Source organism: Dendrobium catenatum, unplaced genomic scaffold, assembly GCF_001605985.2.
Source record: "Dendrobium catenatum unplaced genomic scaffold, ASM160598v2 fragScaff_scaffold_593, whole genome shotgun sequence".
Lineage (NCBI taxonomy): Eukaryota > Viridiplantae > Streptophyta > Magnoliopsida > Asparagales > Orchidaceae > Dendrobium > Dendrobium catenatum.
In genome coordinates, this window is record NW_021319055.1 from 336,227 (window position 1) to 360,258 (window position 24,032).

Consider the following 24,032-nt stretch of genomic DNA (forward strand, 5'->3'; position numbering starts at 1 on the left):
GTAGTTAACTTACGAAAACACAGCAAGTGCTCATTGAACACATTTGAGTCCCTATCGAATTAAAAATTATTTACTTCTAAAATAATTGCCATGTGCTTAGAAATACTTCATCTTTTAAAGATTTTCAAAAACTCATTTCATGCCATGCTTTGAAAAAATCAACAACATATCACTACCTACCACTTGTATACTTGAATTGCTAGAATTTAAAAAATATAAAAGACAAAAAAAAAAATCTAATTCTACAAATTCAGAAAGTAAAGGTCTAACATGAACCAATGAAAATAGTTCAACCTCAAAAGCAGGGAAAACAACTAGCCAAATATGAGAGTTAAATAAGGAAAAAAGGCATCTTAAATAGTTTCTTGATGGAAGAATGGAAAAGAGCATTCTAAGCATCAAATATATTTTTTTGAGAAACAATAAAACATAATCAGAAATGCTTTGCTTAAATGGATTAACATAATACAATTCAGATGTGGCAAGAACAAAGCTATGTAAGCAAAGTAATTAAAAACCTTTAATTTTTCATGTGCTTCACGAACGGTTTTACCATCTTTCTTTTTCTTCCACTGATGGCCATCTTTACGAAAATAACGGAGTGCCTTTCGATCAAATATAAATAAAGAACCACCTAACCCACAATATCAAAGATATTAATGTGCACTTCAGACGCTTGAATTTCTTAAATTTTATCTATCACCAATATAATCAAACAGCAGGTACGTAAAAGAAAAAGGAATGCCGGAAGATTTGATAGAAATATGGCACCTGTGCAAAACAAATGGTAGTGCTCATTCATGACGGACATCATACTAGCAGCTAAAAGTTTAGATAAAATGAAAGTCTAAATAAATTCACAATCAACAAATACAAATGAACTGATGAGCTTCATGAAATGCATTTATTTGAATATGCATGTCAGAAAAGCATAAAAAGCTATGTTCCTATTTATAATTATCTTCAATTCAAATAATGGATAATAAATGAGCGAGGGAACCCCAAATAATTAAGATAAGGCAAATGATGATGATGAAAATGATCAATGCTAATAACCCGAAAATATAAGCACAAATTAAAAGGTTATATATTATTGAGAAAAGGTGATAGCATTTATAGCCAACAAAAAATGTTACTAAACTACTTAGAAAATATATCATTGCTCATTGCTAGTTCGCAGCGCAAAAGTATATATTGTGTCCACTTTCCATTCCAAGAACCTTTAAACAAAATTGTAGGCTCCAAAAATTCGACCTCGACCACCCCGACTGCTTTTTTCGGGGGAGTTTTAACAGATTAAGTTTCGGGATAAATTTTGGGAAGGTAGATGGGTTTGTAGATAAAACACTACCCAGAGATTTCGCCCTCATTTTGTGAGGACTTTATGATCTGAGTTCTGGTTTCCTATAGGTGCAAGCCCCTAGAGTTAATTACCCCTCCTGGTAACGAGAAAGAACTTTCGATTAAGGCTAGTCGTCGATCAGATACGTCAAGATACCTATTAACTAGCATATAGTAGCAACATGGGCATTTGAAATGGTTGGAGAATTGATATTTAAAATTAGAAATTTCATCATCTTGCACTTAAAGCGGATGCTGGCGGAATGGATAATGGACCCGATCAAGATCCCATGGTTCCATCATCCCGGACCATCATGATCCCTAGTCAACTTAATCAGAGGAGGTAGTCGACCCAACCTGACAGAATGATCCTTGTCAACAAGCATGGGTTGCGTCGTCCAAGGGTACCTTGTAGAACTGGAGTGGGTATATGTCTAAGGGAACAAATTTGAATCCACCTTAGCTAAAAGAGGGCTTTGTGCCCTATCGATTATATCATATTGATTCATATCTCAAGAATTTGATACCACTAAGGAACGTATTTGCTCTGGCCATAACTGTTATCTCGTGGTGCCATTTTGCGGCAGAACCACTCGGTTCAGAGGGCCCCGGGTCATAACCGTTTATCATGCGATGTCATTTGGTGGCAAAATCGCCGGTCGGAGAACACGTACCACGTCCTTACTGACAGGAGATTATTTGAGAATAAATCCTAGTGATATTTTTGACTAGGCATTAGTTGTATGTGAGCTGAAGTAAATTTCAATTTGTCCATCCTGGCAAACTATTGCGGATAGTGGATGGATTTTACTTTAAGTTATTTGATGGATTATTTCAATTTTAAATATTTTGGATTTTGTGACTTTGAATTTTTGGGTTTTGGGAGGTATTTGAAGTTTTGGAATTGACCCCTCCGGTTGAAATATTCTATCAACACGGCCATCATCGGGGTATATGGGATCATTTGAAAATACTTGAATTTATGAAAATTGGAACTTTGTGAAAATTTGGAGACATTTGAAATGGTTGGAGTTAACCCCTCCGGTTGAGATAGACATTTAACATGACCATCATCGGGAGTTTGGGGTTACTTCCATCTGTGGGTTGAATCTTGTCGGCTCTGTCGAGTTGTCGACAGAGGATCGGGTTCGTTGATTGCTTAATGAATTTTCTTTGTTGGAGGCCTTGAAGGCCTTATATGAACGTATAAAACAGATATTCCGGTCGACACCTTGACCATATATCTATTTAATAATTTAAGTCATGTTGATTCATATCTATCTATATAAAAGGATAGGCTCAAACTACGTCTATTTATTAACTCGCGCAGCATCTCTAGACATCATATGTGTACCCATAACACCTTCGTTGGGGCTCATGCGGGTGTTTGAGGGTATTTTATAATTGTTTACTGAACCTTGTCGACTCCTATTTACGTGCTTAGAAGGATCGGGTTCAAATTTATTGACTTGGGTAGCATCCCTAGATGTCGCGTGTGTTCCTACAACATGTTTATTGGGGCTCATGCGGGTGTTGACGCATATTTTCGTATCGACCAAACCTCGATCGAGCCCGACTAGGCTCGATCGCGCTCGATCAACTCAATCGATCATCGTAGAGGCAAAATTGACCCAAATCAAACCCTGATTTAATTAAATTAAATCCAATTGAATTTAATTAAAATCAAATCAAAACCAATCAAACCCCGTTGAGCATCGTCGAACCCAATTCGACATCAATTCGAGTTCAATTTCATAAAATTAAATTGATTGAACCCAATCGGACCCAAACCGACCCAAATCGGTTCGGGTCGAGTCCAATTCAGACTCAATTTCAACCCTAATTTGTCAATTTGGGTTGAATTTGATTTTCAAATCTGAAATTGAAATCAAGGGCCCAAATTTCATCTTAAATCCATTCAATTTCATGATAAAACCCTTGCTTCAAGCGTGAGGGCTCGGATTGGCTCCTTTCGGCGGTGGCTTACTACTGCTTTAGGGCACGCAAAGGAGAAAGGGGGAGCATTCGGCTCCCCCGTGCGTGTTCTTCCCGTCCCAAGCGAGAAGAAGAGAGGGAGAGCACAGGAGGGAGCCTTTCGGCTCTCTGTTTCTGTGTCCGTCCCAGCCAAAGCCGAAGAGAGGGAGGAAAAGAGGAAGGTAGAGCAGAGGTTCTCCTGCATGCCGGCCCTACCTAGCCGCCGATCTCATCTAGAGACCCAAACGAGTCCAGCCAAAGGGAAGAAGAGGGTCAGCCGAACCTGTATACGCTTCCTTGCTAGTGTTTTCCTTCTTCCTTGGACCAAAAGAGGGAAGTTTCTCTCTATTTTCCTTCATCTCTTCAAGTGGAAGAGCAAAGACCTGCTTTTTCTTTCCCTCAAGCAAAAAGGGGAGTGTTGGAGGATAGTAGAGAGACTTGGATGATGTCTACTTGCTGTGAGGACTTCTCCTTCCTCCCAAATCAACTCCGGCGACCTCAAAACAACAAAAACTGCTGTTTGGAGAGTTTGGACAGCAAGTGACGGCCTCCGGGAGCACTCAAACAGCGAAAATTGCTGTCCGGAGCAGTTTGGACAGCAAAATCATCCTTCGAAACGCCTTGGACAGCAGGTTAGAGGCTTTTGGAAGCTTCCAAACAGTGCTTGGGAGGCTTGAAAGCACTTGGACAGCGGCGGTGCATCCGGAGAAGCTTGGACAGCAGTCTTCTTCCTTGGGAACATCTTGGACAGTGACTTGGAGCCATCAAAGGAACTTGGACAGTGCTTGGAGCTTGGTTTGGAGCGCTAGGACAATCCGGGAGAGGTATAACACTAAAACTTAGGCAAAACCTTAAGGTTCCCTAGCCAATGACATGTGGTTGACGATACAAAGCCTCAGGTCCCTAGAAACTTTGATTTTTTGGTCCCCCAAGATCCCTTGGTTTGCTGTCCACTTCGCGAAACTATGAAAATTTTGTGATTTCCATTTGTTGGCTCTCATGTGAGGGCCCGAAGAGGATTTCGATGCGTGTAGAGGTGCCGAATTGTTATCCAACACCTCTCAAATGTATGTTTGTGCATCATATCGAGCTTGACACCCATCGCCAACAATCATGCACTAGGGCAGATGCTATCATTTGACCTCAAAGTCAATGATAACGCATAGGTTTGAATTGTCACTAGTTGCATGCACTTCTCATTTAGATGCATTGTCATGACAAAATAGACACTCAAATCTAGGAGAACTTTTGCATGCATAATATTAATTACCTCTAGAGTTTTTTATTTAATGCATATATTGAATTTAATTGATTTGGGCATTTCTAGTTATTGTGAGACATAGACTTTCAAGGGCCTATGTAGCAAACCTCACAACATTAATGATCAATTAAATTTATGCTTTCCATCACATGAAACTTAGAGTGTAGCGTGACAATCTTGAATTGATTGTTTGTTGAAGCAACCTAAGTATATGAGGATGTTCATAAGCTTGAAACTCATCCAAATTGCATGCACCCTTCTTTCAAGTACGAGTCATGGAAAAAATGACTTACGAGTTGAAAGAAGTGTGAATATGTTGAAGTTTATGAACTCTAGAGAGCTTTTGTGAGTGTTTGAATATGAATGTAATCAACCAAAGAAAAAATCAAATCATTGTGAGGTCTACCATAGACTTTCCAAAGTCTATGTTGTAGATCCCACAAAATAAATTGTTGGTTAAGTTTATGTACGACATTTTACAAAACAAATGTTTGATTGCTTTCAATGATCAAAAATCCCTAATTTGGATAATCATCTACACATGCATGCATTCCTAGGTTTTTCTTAGATCATACCAAATTTGATCTTAAGTTTCCTAGAAGTCATAGGGATAGATCTCTCCTCTCCAAGGATTTCTAAATCATGTCAAAATTGATTTGGAAACCTTCCCAAAGCCTTAGGAAATCAATTCTCCCTCTCCTCATTAAGTCCAAAACACTCTAAAGGATATAGGGAAATTCCTTTCAAGCATGCATCTCCTCTTTTCATGAATCCAAAACATTCATGGGGAGATGGGGAATCCCCTTTTGTGCATAATGCTTGGAGCATTCTCAAAACTCCAAGTTTTGGATTGCGTGAATCATTTGTAATTTAGAACCAATTTCCAAATTCTTTCATCTCTTTTGTTGGAACATAAACCAACAAATACCCCCTTCATGTGTGATATGTTGGAGCACCCTCAAAGCTCTAATTTAATCTATCACATGAATCTTTAGGATCTTAGCACCAAATCCTAAGTCCAAACCTTTCTTTGTTAAGATATGAAATTAACAAATGAACCATCCTTTCCCATGTACAATGCAAGGGGTTTTCTCAAAGCCCCAAGTGTTGGAGTGCATGAATCATTTGAAACTTGGAACCAAATAGAAGGTGAACCAAATGAATGTACCTGTGGAAGGTGAGGCATGAGGTTCACTTGGAAAGTAAAGCTTGAAGACCCCACAAGTACAGTCTGTAATAATTTGACTGGGTTGTATAATGGCAGGCAACTCAGCTATCAAATCTGGTTGTAATAATGTGGACTCTATTTGCATTCCTCACACTTTATTTATAAATAAAAGCATGTTTGTTTGTTTACCTAATTGTGCAATAGAAATGCATCTTTTTCCTAGGTTTCTTTCCTTACTTTTGCTTGGGTGTGGCTTGGACTGTTTGTGCGGTAGGCTCTTAGGACAAAATAAAATTTCTACTCATTAAAAATAAAATTAATCTAAAAATTGATTTAGGCTTCATGTTTTCTAAATAAGAAAATTGCATGACTCCCTTCAAAGAGCCAAGTCTTCCAAATTTAAAACAATCATGCATGGCCAAAAGTATGTTGCATATAGAAAACCCTCATTTAAGGACTAGATAGCAAAAATCTTTTCTTTGTGAGTCAGCATATGCATACCCACATAACTAGGCATCTTGGCCTCAAAGCCAAATTATAAGCCCTATCTTTTAAATAAAAACAACCATCAACTCTACATTTGCATTGAGACCAAGATACATGATTTTAAAAGTGATTAAGAGGGTTTAGCTGGTAGTCCCTTCCAGGCGGGACAGTAAATCAAGAGATCGGGCAGATTATACCTCATGTGAGGTGTAATTTGTAAGTCCCTTTGCATTTCTTTAGAGTTAGGTTTGAGGCACTACCACTCAGTAGTCCTCACCTTAGTTTTAGGGTCTGAGGCAATAGCTGATTTTAAATCACTATATAAGCCCTCACCTTTCGGGCAATTCCTCTAACATATGTTGTTGGAATATAGGCCCCAACTTTCTAATTAAAATATCAACTTAAACCAAAATTAGATTTCTAAAAAATAAAGCCCAACATAGGATAGTCTAGGCACCTCTGAGTTTCCCTTCAGAATCAAGTGCTCCTGCTTCACCTCCATTGGCTCTCATTTCAAAATCTAATTCTAAGTTGATCAACTCCTTGAATTTTCTAAAGGACCAAATCTTGTAACCAAGACTTTCATGGATCTAAAAAATCAAACTTTAGCCAATGCTTAAATGACTTTCAAAATAGCAAAACTACTAATTTAATAAAAAAATTTCTCAAGTCAAAGCTTGAGATGTAATTAACCATGCCCCTAAGGGACGTCTGTACCTCAGAAATAAATAAACCCCATTCAACCAAACATTGAATGGGGAAATCTCTATTTCAAATTGTAAATTTTATCATTGAGTACATAAGAAAATGGTATTTTTATCTTTCGATGTAATATATCATCATCCTTATGTCGTGCTCAATTATAAAGTATACAATCCGTTCGAGGATACAAAAATTCTCCAATAGCGGGTCAAGTGATTACATATGCCCTTCTGTGTACCTATGTGCATACATATTACAGTGCATGTGTGGGGGCATTTTCAGGAATATTTGATGCTGCTTAGTTGTATGGGAAACCCTCGTTTGAATGCAGCGTTCTATTTGAAAACTCGCATACGCCTTCTGTCTGCTTGTATACATGTTACAGATCCGATGGCATGTTGTAACAGCTTGTGGATTGAGTTGTCTGCTGCTTTATACAAGTAGACTATCGTGCACTACTTGTCTCTTTCTGTAGGTGGATTATAGAGCACTAACGAATCTCCTGCTATGGGTCGTAGGAGTTTGCACTTGTTGAAGCTCTTTTGAATTTGCTCGAGGATAGCACTTCGTGGACATGATCGGTTCCCTATAGTAGTTTGTAGATATTTGTATTTGCTGCATATCATCCTCCCCTTACTTGTAGTGGATCAATGTATTTATTTGCCATTTGAATGGTAGTTGATCGTAGGGGTGTTTTGCAACATCTACTGCATGTTATTGATCATCATCTATAGTTATGCCATTATACATATGGCGAATCTCCTGTCAGTGCTAGTGGACATATGTGTTGGTCGCGATCTTTTACCTCATGCCTAAGAGGATCCACCAATATTAGCAATGCATTCACCATTATTACCTGAAGATAGGTTCGTTGTACACATCAAAAGCTTTCTGCCATTATGTGTGGGCAAATTGCGTTGAGTGCGGCTCTTCTAGTGCCACTCGTAGGCATTCGCATTTGGTGTAATCGTGTTGCATCTTATTCATGGATGGTAAATTGGATGCATAGGGGTCTTCTACAGTAGCTCATAGGAGCTCCTATGTTTGCATCTCTTTGTTGCATTTGCTGCTTATCGTTCGTCCCCACTTGCAAAGGACTAGTATACTCAGTACGGCTCCTAGCGTCGATTGTGAAGGGTGCTATTGTATTCACTGCTTATTATCGACTTCCATTTGTAGGAAAACTGTTGTGTATACGACAAATTTTTCGTTGTTGCCGGCAAACACTTGTATTCATTGTGTGTTAGATCCCTCTGCTTGTAAGGGCCAAGTGTATTGGCTTAATACATAATGGTTGTCGTCAATAGAGATGTTACTGCATTTGCTTGACATCGGTTGTTGTTGATTGTAGAAATGTCCCTTGATAGTGCTTTTATTTCAATTATCATGAAGGCTCTTTGACATTCATTGGATATTTCATGTCATAGCTTATAGGTAAAAACTCTTGTTGATTTCTCTTTGCATGCAAGTTGTGTTATCCATTGAGAGCATCATATCATAATGAGAAATCTGATTATATTGTCTATAATTCATAATCATTATTTGCAAGCAAATGGTGTATACAAGTCTCTCATTCACCACCAACCTTGCATTTGTTCATTTGCATTTAAGTTGGAGCTTGTAATTTCCCAACATTCCATTTGAAAATATTATGTTATTGTTCAAATGGAGTTCCTTATCAATCATTCATTATATTCATATCTTAAATTGAAGTCAAGCTCAAAGTCATTTGAGTTCAATTCCTTGTAATACAAGCATGTTCGAGCTCCATGTGACTGGGAGACTGATTATCCCTTCCACCCGTATAAGTCGATTATCAAACCCATACAGTTGACCCATGGCAGGCTGGAGTTTCTCTCTAGCTAAGCCCATGTTAAGAAAAGTGGAATAAAATAAGACATTTATTAAGCTTACATTGTCGACCAAGATTCTCTTGACGTTATAGCACGGGCCACCAATCCCCGCGCTAATCACAAGTGGGTCTTGATGAGGGGTCTTTATTCCCTCTAAGTCAGACTCATCAAAAACAATGGAATGATATATGCGAGACTTCTTTGGTGTTGGCTCTTTTCTTGCTGCAATTAAGACTTGATTAGGTAATAATGGACCCCAGCAATGGTTTCAATTTTACCAACCGTTTGGTGATTATTCAACGGTTGCCTTTGTTATTGAATTTGCCCCCCACCGGGACCAACCTCATCACGAGCAGCTGGGTTTTCAATGAACTGTCGGAGATATCCTTGTCGGATTAGTCTCTTAATTTTATCCTTGAGTTATTTACATATGTTAGTAGTGTGTCCACGGCTACGGTGGAAGTGACAGTATTGCTCCTGATTTCTCACGTTTGGCTTCAAAGGGTTCGGCCACTTCACGTTCTCCTGATCTAGGATAGTCATCAATACATTGGCCTAAGATACGTTAAGTGGTGTATACTCCTTTTCTAGACGAGGCTCTCGTGGCGACTGTGAGGGTTGAGGGGACAAGTTATATTTCTTTGCTTCTTTCACTGCGTGGATGAATTATCCGTCCCTGATGCACTTTTATGCTTCTCATTAGTTTGCTCAAACTGCTTTCTATGAGCATTAATGGATTCATCGGCAGAGATTTTTGCCTCCACGCGATGGATCAGATCAGCGTATAAATGAATCGTGTCTCACATGAATGCTGAGTAAGTAGTCGAGACAAAGTCCTCTGAGGAAAACTCTTCTAAGCAATTCAGGATCTGCCCCTGGAATTTATCGAACCTCAGTAGAAAATCTTTGAAAGTATTCTTTGAGTGACTCACTTTCACTTTGGTGAGTTCCTGAGAGGTGGGAAAAATCTTTAACCATTCTCCGATTGGTAACAAATTGTTCGACGAACACTTTGGCCAATTTGACGAACGTGGGAATGGTTTCGACTGGAAGCGAATAGAACTAAGTTTGATCTTGCCCTTTGAGCGTGGCAGGAAAAACTTGACAGAGAAGCGCGTCCAAAGATCTTTCAATATGCATAACGGTTCGGTAGTGATCAATATGCTTGTACGGGTCGGATGTCCCATCATAGGAATCGATGCTTCGTAGTTTGAATCCTGTCGGAATGAGGTGTTAAAGGATGGCTTCACTCAGGGGTGATGATTCCTAGAAGTCCCACTGACGAAGAGATTGTCTTACACCTCCCACAAGGACTCTTCTATGACCAATCTTCGTAGTTCATGTCGTAGGGCGTTGCGAAGGAGCTCAGTAACATGCGGTCAGGCTAAGTCCTCAGGACGTCCAGAGGAATGTAAGGTTGCCAACCTGCGCACGAAGGATGGGTAAAGCTTGTTGTGTTGGCAAGTTCATTATCTTGATGTGACGGAGGATGCATCCTTAACTATGGAAGATGGATATCTGCATGAAGACGTTCAGATCGAACACCCTCGACTAGCGATGGATCTCGAGGGAAAAAAATCTCTTCCTGTGGTGCTAGCGCCGATTGCCGAGTTTCTCACAGGAGTTGAAGGATCTCATTCTGATATTCCTCCATCTTCTGGATGTGATCTTCCAAGGATGGTCATGATTTCCCTTCCCCGGCATGATTTCGCCCACCGGGTGAAAAGAGGCAGACTTCTAGCCTGTTGGTCATCAAAATGATGCTTAGGATAGTGGGATTGGAGTTTCTAGCATATGACGCCAAACTGTTGTGGGCTAAAATATACGCTGCAGTAGAGTCGAAAGTTTACATCTCAGCGTTGTACGAATATCCGGTGCACAGAAATAGAACACAAATTTTTACGTGGAAAATCCTGAAAAGGGGAAAAATCATGGGGTCATGCCCAGATGAAATGATTCCATTAGTGTTTGAGTATATTAGAGTTGATTGAACCATCCTTGAGGGCAATCAGATTATAATAATCAACTCTCTTGTTAAAATCTAGTGACAAATGGAGGTAAGGTGCAAGTCTAGCGATGTTTTGTCAAGCGGAATTCCAACGTCAGTTGGTGGTCGGCAAAAGTCCAGAAGTCAGTCGGTGGTCCGACGGAAGTCCGGCGTCAGGCGGTGGTCCGGTGGAAGTTCGGGCGTCAGTTGGTGGTCTGGCGGAAGTCTGGGTGTCAGTTGGTGGTCTAGCAGAAGTCCGACGTCAGGCGATGGTCCGGCGAAAGTCCGAGCATTAGTTGGTGGTCCGGCGGAAGTCCGACGTCAGACGGTGGTCTGGCAGAAGTCCGAGTGTTAGTTGTTGGTCCAGCTGAAGTCTAGTGTCAGGCAATGGTCCGATAGAAGTCCGGCATCAGGCGGTGGTCCGGCAAAAGTCCGATGTCAGGCGATGGTCCGACGAAGTTTGGGCAATGGTCGAGGAGGAGCTAGGTGGCAAGAGCGATCTCTAATCTCTCTTCTTGCTTTCTTGCTTGGGGTCCTCTTCCATGAGAAGTGAGAAGTCTATTTATAGATTTCTGAGAGTGGCATTGCCAGTAAATAGACGAAGATCAAAGGTAAATTGGGAGTGGTTTGAATGGACGACTGATGTTGATTACCTTGATCGTGAACCTTCTACTAAACATTTGAATGTATTAGTGATATCAGAATTAAGTGATCTTGGACTCGTTGAATTTGACTCGTCGAGCCGCTCGATTCGACTATAAGCATGTCACATTTGGAAACCGTTTGGTAATCCAAATTGTAGTTTAAACCTTCCAACAGCGCTTCGGTCTTTGATTTGGCCCCATTTGGGCTTGGATTGGGTTGAATTTGGCGTCGTTGGGTTCGTATTTTCGAGACATTCAATTCGACTGTAAGTTTGCTGAAATCGGAGTTCGGATGGTCCCAATTTTAATTTTGGAAGTTTCCTACTTGATTTTGCCTTGAGATTTGAGCCTGGTCAAGATAAATTTTTGATAATATATCAATCAGCATTCCAATGAGGGTCATGAAACCTACATTAATTAATATCGCAAGGGATAAACAAAGTATCAGCTATGTTGAATGTTTGAAATACATTCCTAGCTCTAATATTTACGGGATAGCTAATTTAATCAGTGATAACTCTCCCACCAATAATCATAGTTAAAGGTTCACTAACTAAAAAGCTGTAAGTCACAATAAGTTCAATGGCTTAGAATTAATGGACATAGCAAGCTCCCTGATCGAATGCTCAAAGTTACACGATATAGTTTCATGGCTTGAAGCTAACTTCTTATAGACATAGCTCCATGACTCTTGGACTGGGGTTCGCCAATAACATCTTGAGCAGTAAAATCAAGAGATTTTTTTTTGGTGCAAAGATCAAAACTTGGACATCTATTTTAGAGATCAAAGACAATAACACTGAACCTTGGAACCATGAGATCTTAGTAGGATTTACCATCAATCCCCACATCCACATCCCATACAAACAGCACAAATAGCATGATAAAAGTACTCAAGAATGCCATCATCATAAAGTGTGAGTTTGAAAGTAAGAGCAGATTGATTTCTTTGGTCAAAGTGCTCTCCCAATAGAAAAGGTTAACCAACTATAGGGGTTTGTGCTCATAAGAAATCTTTATCCCTATGTCTTAATAAATGCCAATGTTCTCGTAAGGGGAAATCTAGTTATATCAATCTACATTCTAAGAAAACATTTCATGTTTCATCAACATTAATAACAGAATCTTTTCTTAAGTGCCCAAACTCCTATTCCAAATGATGCTAATACTAATTAGCGATCACATTGCAATGATGTTGCAACAAATAATGCACATTCAACATAACACGAGACAAAATATCATATAGTATCCCAGGGTTGCCTTACATGATCATCAATGAACAAAATAAAGTTAAATAATCGAAAAATATGAACAACAACAACAAGCCTTTATCCCACTGTGGGGTTGGCGAATGAAAAATCTTAACAAGTACAAATATCTCCGCTTGTAGGAAATGGTCCAGTTTTACTCTATATCAGATTTTTATAAAGGTTATTCATGAATAACACTGATACAATGCACAAGGATTTGCTTTAAAAGGATCATTATGTATGCTTTCATAATGAGCATTGGAAACATGTACTATAATCTGCATAATACTATTTCAAGGAAACTACAATATATATTCTCATAAAAGAAGCAATCCAATGTAAAATGAACTTTATTTCCATAGATTGGAAGAAATTCATGACAGACAGTTGCTCTTGGCAATGTACCGAAACATAACATGAAATATATGATGGGTTAGGAGTAACGTTGAACCTATGGAAAAAGCGTGGGAGCTTGAAGTTAAGAGTAGATTGATACCATTAAACAGGTGCTCTTCAATTAAGGGGCAACTAACAGGGGCTTGCACCCATAGGGAATCTCGATCCCCATATCCTATTAAGCCCCAATTTTCTCACATACGGAAATTTGGCTATATCAATCTACTTTCTAGGAAACTATGACAGGTTTCCTCATAAGCAATATAAAAGAGAATCTTTTCTTCAAGAGCCTACACTCCTATTCCAAAGGATGTTATGCTAACTAGCACTCACATTGTGAAGATGATGCAGAAAATGAGGCATATTAAGAATAACAATATCAAATATCATATAGCCTCCTAGGATTGCCTTACATATTTCTTCAATGAATGAAAGAATTTGAACAAGTATTAAATCTTCCACTAGCAGAAAATGGCAATTTTAAAAATTTAGACTTTTGTTCTGTTTAGCTGTGAATAAGGTTTCTTAAATGTGCAATGATCTGCATCTCAAAGTTGAAAAGGAAATCATCATATATGCTTTCGTAATGAGCTTGGAAACATGTGGTATGATCTACATAATAATATTGAAAGGAAACTACCAAATATATTCTCATAAAAAGCATTCTAATGTAATATTAACTTTATTTTCATAGAATAGAAAAGAATTCATGAAACAAAGTGATCACGGCATTGTACAGAAATAGCATCAAAAAAAGCATACCCGGAGGCAAATTTGGTGGATCTGGAGTAATGTTGAACCTACGGTAATTCCGAAGGATAGTGGAAATCTCAGTCGGACGAAGCCAACGGCTTTTTGCCTCCGCCAAGATCTGTCTCATGTCTGTTTACAGTGAATAAAATTCTTTTAAATCAGTTCATAAGTACAAGAATGCATACATGCACCTATGAGAACTACTCGCCAGAAAAAAAATGATATTTATTATTTGCAATATGAGAATTCATGTGAAATAAGATTTCAAGGTTTCCTTTTTATTTTATCAATGCAAAATATAAAACTTCAGTTCAGCATACAATTATATTTTCCAGACATGTGCATAGGTGTGCATAAAGTTAGGCATGAAATTTCGTGCCAATAAAACTTCTGAGACCCTGATCATCTTATTTTAAATTTTAACAATGAGCTGTAAAAAGCACATTGGTCAAAATAGATGTCAATAAATTAAGAGCATAAGATTAAAAAATGCAAATATAATACAATAAAACACTAGGAACTCTAAAAAACCTTCCAACTTCAAACTTCACCACAACCATATTTTCGATACATAAAAGTTAGAGAAGGTCATTAATATTGTTAACTAAGACTGCTACAACAATCACTTCGGTTTTCCGAAATAGACTGGGTCAAAGAATTTTATGGTTACTGTTGCTTCATTGCAGTAAATATATAGTTAAAATGCTGTTGAAGTAATTTTTGAAATATCATTTTTCAAATCTTCAAATTTTTCAAAACTTAAAAAACATAGCTTTAATTTCACATCGGCTTATCCATGGATCAAAAAGAACAGCTATTTGACTTCAAAACCAATTTTTTCCCAGCACCAAACTCAATGTGCATCACACGAGGCACAAGAAACACAAGTGGCGCTGGATATTCAAGAAAAACATGCCACAGCTCACCAAGGATTGAAAACTTAGACTCAAAAGAACATTTAGCCTCTTGTAAAAAGAATTAACCATCTTAATCACAACTTATAAAGCAACTTACATAGGGCTGTTGTATCGGTAAGACAGACTAATGTTCTAGAAAACCATGCCAGACACATAATTTAGCAGGTCGCATTTTTTTAATTTAAAAAAAAAATCTCTGATACATCTTGAGTGTGTTGAACTTCTAATACATATAAACAATGACAACTAATCATGTTAATTAGAACTCATAATTTAATTTAGAAGTCCTATAAAATGATGAGAATTATAATTTAAAATGCTTTTTGATTTATTAAGGATCAGAAAATTTATTTTACTCAACTATATATATATATATATATATATATATAAACACACATATATGTTTGTGTTATATATAAAAAGCCTTGTCCAATTAATATCCATGTACTTATATTTCTAAAAAGGTCTGTCACATCCATCGCCCTTTATTTATGCTAATGCAGCATAGGTCACACGAATTGCTTCTCAATCCTTAAAGCTCTAAATGAGCATGGAGATTTGAATATGTAATGAAACCAAGGACTTCCATGGTTTTGCAATCATGAAAGGTTCAAGGAACACATGAAAACTTAAGACAACAAACAAGTGCAGCTCTTTTCATCTAAAATTATAGAGGGAAGTCTCCTCTCAGAGAAATATTTGAATATAGGTAAAACTTTGAAGTACAAAAAGTTTTTGGTCTCTCCAAAAATTAAGAACTATGAGATATGGAATTTGATCATTGCAATAATTGTTTATCAAAAGGAGCATCTTCAATCCCCTTTTTATCAGCAGTTCTAATTCAAGTATATAAAACAACAACAACATCAAACATTTATCCCATTATATGGGATCGGCTACATGAATCATTTTTCTCCATTGTGTCCGGTTAAGAGATTCAGCCCAAAAGTTGGCTTTAAATTGCCTCTTCATCCACTTACTATGGATAATATGAAAATCTTTTTTATTATTTAAAGTATTTGATACAACTATATAGACTAGTATAAGAAGAAAATAAGAAATTATCCTACATCAAAACATGAAAAACAAACAAATACAAATAAAAGCCTTCATACTATCAATATATACAATCAACTTCCTTTTTTCCATGAGTTGATCCTAATTTTCTTGTCCAAATCTGTGTAATCCTGATTTACTAAAATGAATTTGAGGATTTAACATGCATCTATGAGATGATTATTTCATTCCTTGGCATGAATTTGCCCTCATCAAGCTGGAGAGTAGATTTTTTTATTCGAGAAAAAGATCAAAATGACCACTTGACTCTTTATGAAAGATCAAAATAGTATTCAATTATATTAAAGTATCATGTTGATCTCTTTACTCCTTAAAGATTGTTGACCCGTAAGCTGAAACAAAAAAAAAATCAAAATCAAATCCACGTACCTGCCATCCTAGGCCGTGGGCAAATTATTGTGTCCGATGTCCGGACACCAATAAAAACACGCCACGTCAATCAAAAAATATGGGGGCTCAGTGCATCCGAGTGAGTGAGTGAGGTGGCGTCTCTGAATTGGCTGTCCACACGTCAGTCAGGTGACCAGACCCAATAATTTGCCCACTTCGTGACCGTGCCTCATGTCGCTTCTCCCCCACGATCTCGGCACGACCGGATGGCCCTCTCTTTGATTTGCAAATCTTGAATAAGCAATAATCTTTGCAAATAACCCGCACCATGCTTTCCTTTAGGTTTCAAGTTAATTTTTTTTATATATAAAAATAATATAAAATAATTTTAATTATAATTATATTAATCAAGTATAATTAATTATAATTATTATTTTTTAATTAATCATAATTTGTAAACTAATTATTATTAATTAATTATATTTTATTAGAATTAATTAATATTAAGTTATAATTAATTTTAAATTAATTATAATTTATTATCTTAATTAATTTTTATTTTTTAATTAATTATTAAAATTAATTATAATTTATTAAATATGGTTAATTAAAAATAATTATTTAATTAATTATAATTAATTGATTTTAATTATAAGTAACGCAAGACGCCCCTCCACTTGCCTCGGTCCACGCGTCGGTCCGCCGATCCGCCGGTCCTGAATGTATAATCTAAACTCATGTGCGACGAACTAGCAAACCCTTTGCGTACTCACATAGCATTGTGGGGAGGGAAACTAGCCCGACGCCTACGACGAGGCGGACAATCGCCTAAAGTTCCGCTCTCGACATTCGCGACGAACTGGCAGACCTCCTACGCGCTCATGTAGCATTGTAGGGAGGGAAGTCGATGCGACACCTACGATGAGACGGACAGTCTCCTAAAATCCTATCCTCAATGCTTGCGACGAGCCGGCAAATCCCCTGCGAGCTCAAGTAGCGTTGTAGGGAGGGAAACCGATGCGGCGCTTGCAACGAGAAGGATAATCCCCGGAGTGCTCACGTAGCTCAAGGGGGATAAAATAATAACAAAAAAAATAATACGCTTAAACGCTCATGTAGCAGGCGGGGATAAAAAAAATATTTGCGACCGCGGTTTATTTTGACACCTACCTGAAGTGCTCACGTAGCGTCGAGGGGAAGGTTGCCTCTTGATTTTTTCCCTAAACGGGGGAGACGCTAGGAGGCTGTCGAAATTCAGACTGAAGATTTCGTGGACTTGAGCAGAATTTGAGCCTACATGTGAACAAATTTTGAACAGAAAAGGACATGCAAGAATTTGGACTCAAATGAACAATAGTGGATCCAGACTTGTGGACTTTTGAACTTGATTGAACACGAGCAGAGGACCTGAACAAAACCAAAGTTCAAATTCAAATAAAATAAAATAAAATCAAAGTTGGAACCAAATTCAAGTCAATCTGAGCATGTAATTGCACTTGCAAGGACTTCATAAGACTCTTGATAAGCACTTGAACATGTACTTTGAACTCGAACCGGATTGAATACAAGGGACCAGTGAACTTGTGCAACTGACTCAGACTCAAGTGAACTCAATCTCAATTTGAAAGTGAAATAAATTGAACAAAGACTTGAACTTGAATGGAGTCTGAACTCAAGAGGAGCACAAAGAATCTAAGTACGAACCAAACTTGAATTCACACTTGAACTCGTGCTATACAACATTAAGTGGAGGTTGTAGACTCGATGAACTCGAGTCTAAATGAAACCCAACTTGGACTCAAACACATGCAAAGATCAAAACTTGAATCACACACGAGAAAACTCAAACTACAAAATCTTGATGCATGAATTCCTACGACATTCCCTACAATTGCTTGTAGATTGAGATGGCAATGCTGGTGTTCGATGCTGGAGGACCCGCCCCTACAAGCAAGTATAATCAACAAACCACCTGAGATTGGTGAAATGTGAATATGATGTGGGAACAGTGGGTCTTCTACGAACACCTCTAGGAGGCGTAGTGGATACAACGAATCCCTCCAAATGAGTATAAACCACTTGTGGATAACAACAGTGGATACATTGTAGATACAACGAACCACTGTGGACACAAGTACAAATATCTCCTACGACAATGGTGATTAAAGTCTACAAGTACATCGGGTACGAGGGTAACTCGATGTACGGAAAAGGACACCCCCTGGCAGAAAGTATGAGATGTTTTAGCAAATTAGAACTAAACTTCCTGGTGTTCCAAAATGCCTTCTCAATCCTGTACCTGGGAAGGAAAACAACTCTGGCATCCACAAATATCAAAAATATCAAGTCCACTATAATGATGATCTCAAAAGGAGTTCTCTTCAAAGCAATAAATTTCAAAGTCCAGAAGAACCCTTCCCCGGTGAATGAGAAAGGGGGAGTCAACATCAAGACCATAATGCAACCAGATCCGCAACACTCGTACTAGCGAACAGAAGGCGTGTATAAGCTCTCAAATGAAATGTTGTGTATTCAAATGGCAGTTACCTGCACAACTACAACTATTTCAAAATACCCCTGTATATGCACCATAGTTTGTATACACATAGGTACACAAGAGATAAATACAATCTCAAAACCCGCATGGGTCCCGGCGAGCTTGCTATTGGTACATACGTAACGCCTAGGGATGCTGCACGGGTCAACAAGTGAATTTAAGTTCGAATCTGATCCTTCTATACGGATCAATAGGAGTCGACAGGGTTCGAACCACTAAACAAATATACGGTTGTGCCGACCGGTGTATTTGTTTAAATACTTTTATATTAGGCCTTCAAGGCCTTTAACAAAGAGAATTCACTAAACAAAGGCACGAAACACAATTCTCCTAAGTAGGTAAATAGGAGTAGACAAGGTTCAAACCATCGGATAAATACGCGGTCACGAAATTGACAGGAATATTTATTTTGTACATTCATATTAGGCCTTCAAGGCATTTATCAAAAGAATTCACTAACAAAGACACAAAGCCTACGAGAAACCCGATCCTCAGTCAACAGCTCAGCCGAGTTGACAAGGTTCGATCAACCAAACGGAAATGATCCCAAACACCCCGATGATGGCCGTGTTGAATGCAAATCTCAACCAGAGGGGTCCATTCCAAATATTTCAAATGCCTTTTAAACTACATCCAAAATCCCCAAAATCTCAAAATCTGAAAATATTTAAAACTGAAACAGATCCATCGCATTTAAAGCAAAAAAAAATCCATCCACCCTTCGCAACAGTTTGCCGATGTGGACAAATTGAAATGTACTTCGGCTCACAAAGAACTAATACCTAATCGAAAATATCACTATGATTCATTCTTAAACAATCTCCTGCCAGTAAGGACGTGGTACATGTCCTCTAACCGGTGATTTTGCCGTTAAATGGCACCGCAGGATAAACGGTTATGACCCGGGGCCCTCTGAACCGAGTGATTTTGCCACCAAATGGCACCGCGAAATACCGGTTATGGCCGGAGCCAATACGTTTCTTATTGGCATCAAATTCTTGAGATATGAATCAATAGAATATGATCAATAGGGCACAAAGCCCTCTATCAGCTATGGTAGATTCAAATTTGTCCCCTTAGATAAACACTCACCCCGGGTCTACAAGGTCCCCTTGGACGAACCAACCCATGGCTGCCGACAAGGATCTGTCAGGTTGGGTCGTGTACCTCTTCTTACTAAGTAGATCAGGGATCACGATGGCCCGGGACAACGGAACCATGGGATCTTAATCAGGCCCATCATCCATTCCCCCACCATCCTCTTTAAGTACAAGATGGTGAAATTCCTAACTTTAAATATCAAATCTCAAAATCTTCCAATCCTCCAAATTTCTAAATTCTCCAACTATCTCAATACCCATTGCTGCTACTATATGCCAGATAACACGTATTTTATACATATATGATTGACGACTAGCCTTAATCGAAAGTTTTCTCTTGTTATCGAGAGGGGTAATTAACTATAGGGGCTTGCGCCTATAGGAAACCAGAACTCAAATCATAAAGTCCTCACAAAATGAGGGCGAAATCTCTGAGTAGTGTCTTATCTACAAACTCATCTGCCTTCCAAAATTTACCCCGGAACTTAAATCTGTTAAAACTCCCTTGCCAAAGATAAAAGCAATCAATCAGCACGATCATAACGGGCGGAGGCCGGGGCCGAATTTTCGGAGCCCACAAAGAACTAAAATTATCATAAATTTAATTCCTCTTTAAGGAGTTGAGGGATTAAAATAGTCATTTTTTATATAGTTGTAGATCATTTTGATCTTTCATAAAGAATTCGGAGACCATTTTGATCATTTTTTTTTTTCTTTTTTATTCTCAACTTAGATAAAATTGCTTGAAACACTCCACTATTTAATTTCTATAAGTAATTGATTCATATATGCATAGGATGTAAAAAATCAAGCCATTGTCTATTTTCTCTTTGATGAAGGGTAAGCCGACCCCTATATGCTTTGTCTGATCATGATGCATTAGATTATGAGCTATGCTGAATGCAAGCTTACTATCACAACAAAGTCTCATCGGGTTGTCCCACTAAATCTTCAAATCACCTAGAATGATGTTTAACCACAATAGTTCACAAACAAGTGGAGCCATTGCTCAAAACTTTCTTTTGTCTCTTGATCTTCTCGAGCTTAATGTCGAGTTTGTTCACGAACTTCAAATGATGTTGTTCGCGAACATAAATAAGCGAACGCATTAGTGTTCAAGCTTGTTTATTTTAGAATCGAGTATTTAAAATATTGTTCAAGTTTGTTTGTTTAGTTAATTAAACAATCACGAACGAACTTTAATCGAACCGAACAACGAGTAGCTCGTCGAACATTTGGTTCACTTACAGCGCCCTACCCTAAGCTACTCCGCCCAACATTCTCCTTATTTCGCTAGAACCATTCAGCGAAAAGAACACCGTAGAGTTTGCCTGCAATGACTTAGCTTGTAAACCATGCATAAATCACCAAAGAATCTTCACTAACATTTGATGTAACATTAGATTCACTGATTGGTTGATAGTTGTTTTACACAAATGTTTATAAAGGTAGGCCATGCATACTTCATTTAATCTTTCTTCGCCATCTCCCCAACAACAACAAACCTTTATCCCACTATATGTGGTCGGCTACATGATTCATTTTTATCCATTGTGTCATATTAAGAGTCAAATTTTCATTTAAATTAAAAAAATGTCATTTCTAATACTTCCTAACCATATATTTTTAGGTTTACCTCTATATTTCTTAATATAAGTAAGTCTAATACATCTACTCTCCTAACAATGTCATTGAAAGGCCAACATTCTATGTGACCAAACCATCAAATGTGATTCCCTCTAATCATATCCAATGGAGCTACTCCAATATTTTCATGTATATACTTGTTTCGCATTCTATATCAAAGTGTAAAGTCACTCATCCACCAGAGCATCATCATCTCTGCAACACTTAACTTTTTATGTGACCAAACCATCTAACGTGACTCTTTCAAATCATATTTTCCACTGGAGCTACTTAACCTTTTCACATATGTACTTTTTCACATCCTATCTAAGTATAAAATCATTCATCCACCTTAGCATTCTCATCTCTACAACACTTAACTTAATTTTATGCTTCTCTTTTAATGGTCAACATTCTCTGCCATAAGCAATGTAGGTCTCACCATCATCTTATAAAATTTCTCAGCTTAAGGAGTACTTTTCTATAACACAATAAGCCTGAAGCATTACCCCACTTCAATCATCTAACTTGCATTCTACTAATAATATCCCCATCACTTTTCTATCACATAATAAGCCTGATGCATTACCCCACTTCAATCATCTAACTTGCATTCTACTAATAATATCCCCATCTATTTCACCATCACTTTGAATAATAGACCCGAGATATCTAAAACTTACACTCTTTTCAATGACTTGATCACCCAATGTCACAACCCCACCACCAGATCTATACTACTAAAATTACACTCTATGTATTTGATTTTTTAAATCTACTCAAACAAAAATCTTTAGACAGTAAGAGTGACCTCTATAATTCAAGTTTTTGATCAACTCCCTCTCTAGTCTTATCAAAAAGAAGAATATCATCAGCAAAAAACATAAACCAAGGGCATTCTCTACAAATATCTAGTAATTAAGAACATCCCTGACTAAAGTAAAAAGATATGGGCTTAAATAGAAAAAAATATGATCAAACTACCTTTTGTTTGAACACAAGTATCAGCTCTTGTATACATATTCTAAATGACTTGAATATAAGAATTATTAACTCTTTTCTTCTCTAGACCCTTCAGAGCACTTCACTTGAAATTTTATCATATATTTTTTTAAAATCAATAAATATTATATATAGATCTCCCTTACTCTCCCTTTACTTCTCCATCAAACCTCTCAACAAATGTATAGCCCCCGTAGTAGACCTACCCGGCATTAATCCAAATTAATTTTGAGAATCATCAATATCACGTTGTAACATGTGCTCAATTACTCTTCTCCCTCTCCCCGGCTTATAAAATTTACATTCACCATATTGATGAAGAATGCAAACAATTCAAATTTTTAGGTTTCAAGCTTCTTTTGATTGAGCGCTCCTTAAGACCTTATTTTGTTCTCCCTCTCCCTATCATCAACGTCCTAATGACATTAAATCAATTGGTTAAGCAGAAATTCTTCATATGTATAAAAATTCTATGATGGTTGACAGGTAAGAGCTACAAATATTTTATGAATTCTCAACTAAGCGAGTTCCCAATATGGTTTTATATTTCATATAATCCTAAGCTTTTCTTTTCTTTTTCCACGATTGAAATTCTAGCTATTTGCTTTGTGCTATTACATGTGGAGTTAGAATGCTTATGAATTCTTTCGATGTAAGTAGGATTTCACGTTAGTAGGATTTAGTTAATCTTGTAAATTTATATTTAATAAATTATGTGAGGGTTGAATCCAAAAAATTGTTTCATATGACATGTGTTAAATCCTAACAAATTATTTGGCTACTTATTTCAAGATCTAAGAATTTTAGCACACATAATATAAATGAGTCTATTTCTTAAAAGAGTAGAAAAGAGAAAGTACACTAGACATTAACAAGCATGAAAGTTTTGTTAATGCATAGGGACAAAAAACCAACTGGCACGGCCGAAATAAGGAGAAAACTAAGGGTTTCAATCAACTTAAACACTGATTTTTTAGGTGGGGATTATGTTTGGTTATCATGTCATGTCATTTATTGATACCCCAAGACAAAATAAGATTTTCTTTTAGTGTCAACTATCATCCAGTGGATGATAAGCATTGATACGTCACCAAAAATCGCCTTGATTGAGCATGAATCTAGACGCATATCAAGTTAGAAACTTCCGAAATTAAATTTGGGATCATCCAAACTCCAATTTTAACAAACTTATAATCAAATTGAATGACTCGACTTAACGAGCCAAACGACACTAAAATCTTATGGTCGAATCAAGCGGCTCGACGCAACGAATCCAACAAGCCCAATATCGCTTAATTCTAACATCATTACGACACTTAAATGACAAACGCTTTATGATCGAGGGAAGCAGTATGGTCGTCTGATGGAACACTTTGAATTTGCCCATAATCTTCTCCATATTTACGAGATATATCAATCTCAAAATCTATGAATAGATCCCCTCTTCCTACATGAAAATGGGGAAGACTTTTGGAGAAGGCTTGGACCATGAGCTAGAAATTCCATAGAGCTCTGAAGCTTGAATCCTGAAGCTCCACCCTGGCATTATCGCCGACGAACCCTTGCAGCTCGGCTACCAATGCTTGACCTCGACATGACCATTATTGA

At 37.7% G+C, this 24,032-nt stretch overlaps 1 protein-coding gene across 1 annotated transcript in view; it reads right to left on the bottom strand.

The window, feature by feature from the left end:
• Nucleotides 1-16,411, bottom strand: part of LOC110102307 (calmodulin-binding transcription activator 1-like) — a gene marked incomplete at its 3' end in the record, with an annotated part of 62,475 nt that extends 46,064 nt beyond the window's left edge. The window contains exons 1-3 of the mRNA XM_020830593.2: nt 16,179-16,411; nt 13,825-13,944; nt 519-634 (exon numbers count right to left, since the gene is read on the bottom strand). Coding sequence (XP_020686252.2) covers nt 519-634; nt 13,825-13,944; nt 16,179-16,185 — 243 coding nt within the window. The remainder of the gene's footprint in view (nt 1-518; nt 635-13,824; nt 13,945-16,178) is intronic.
• Between the last annotated feature and the right edge of the window lie 7,621 nt (nt 16,412-24,032).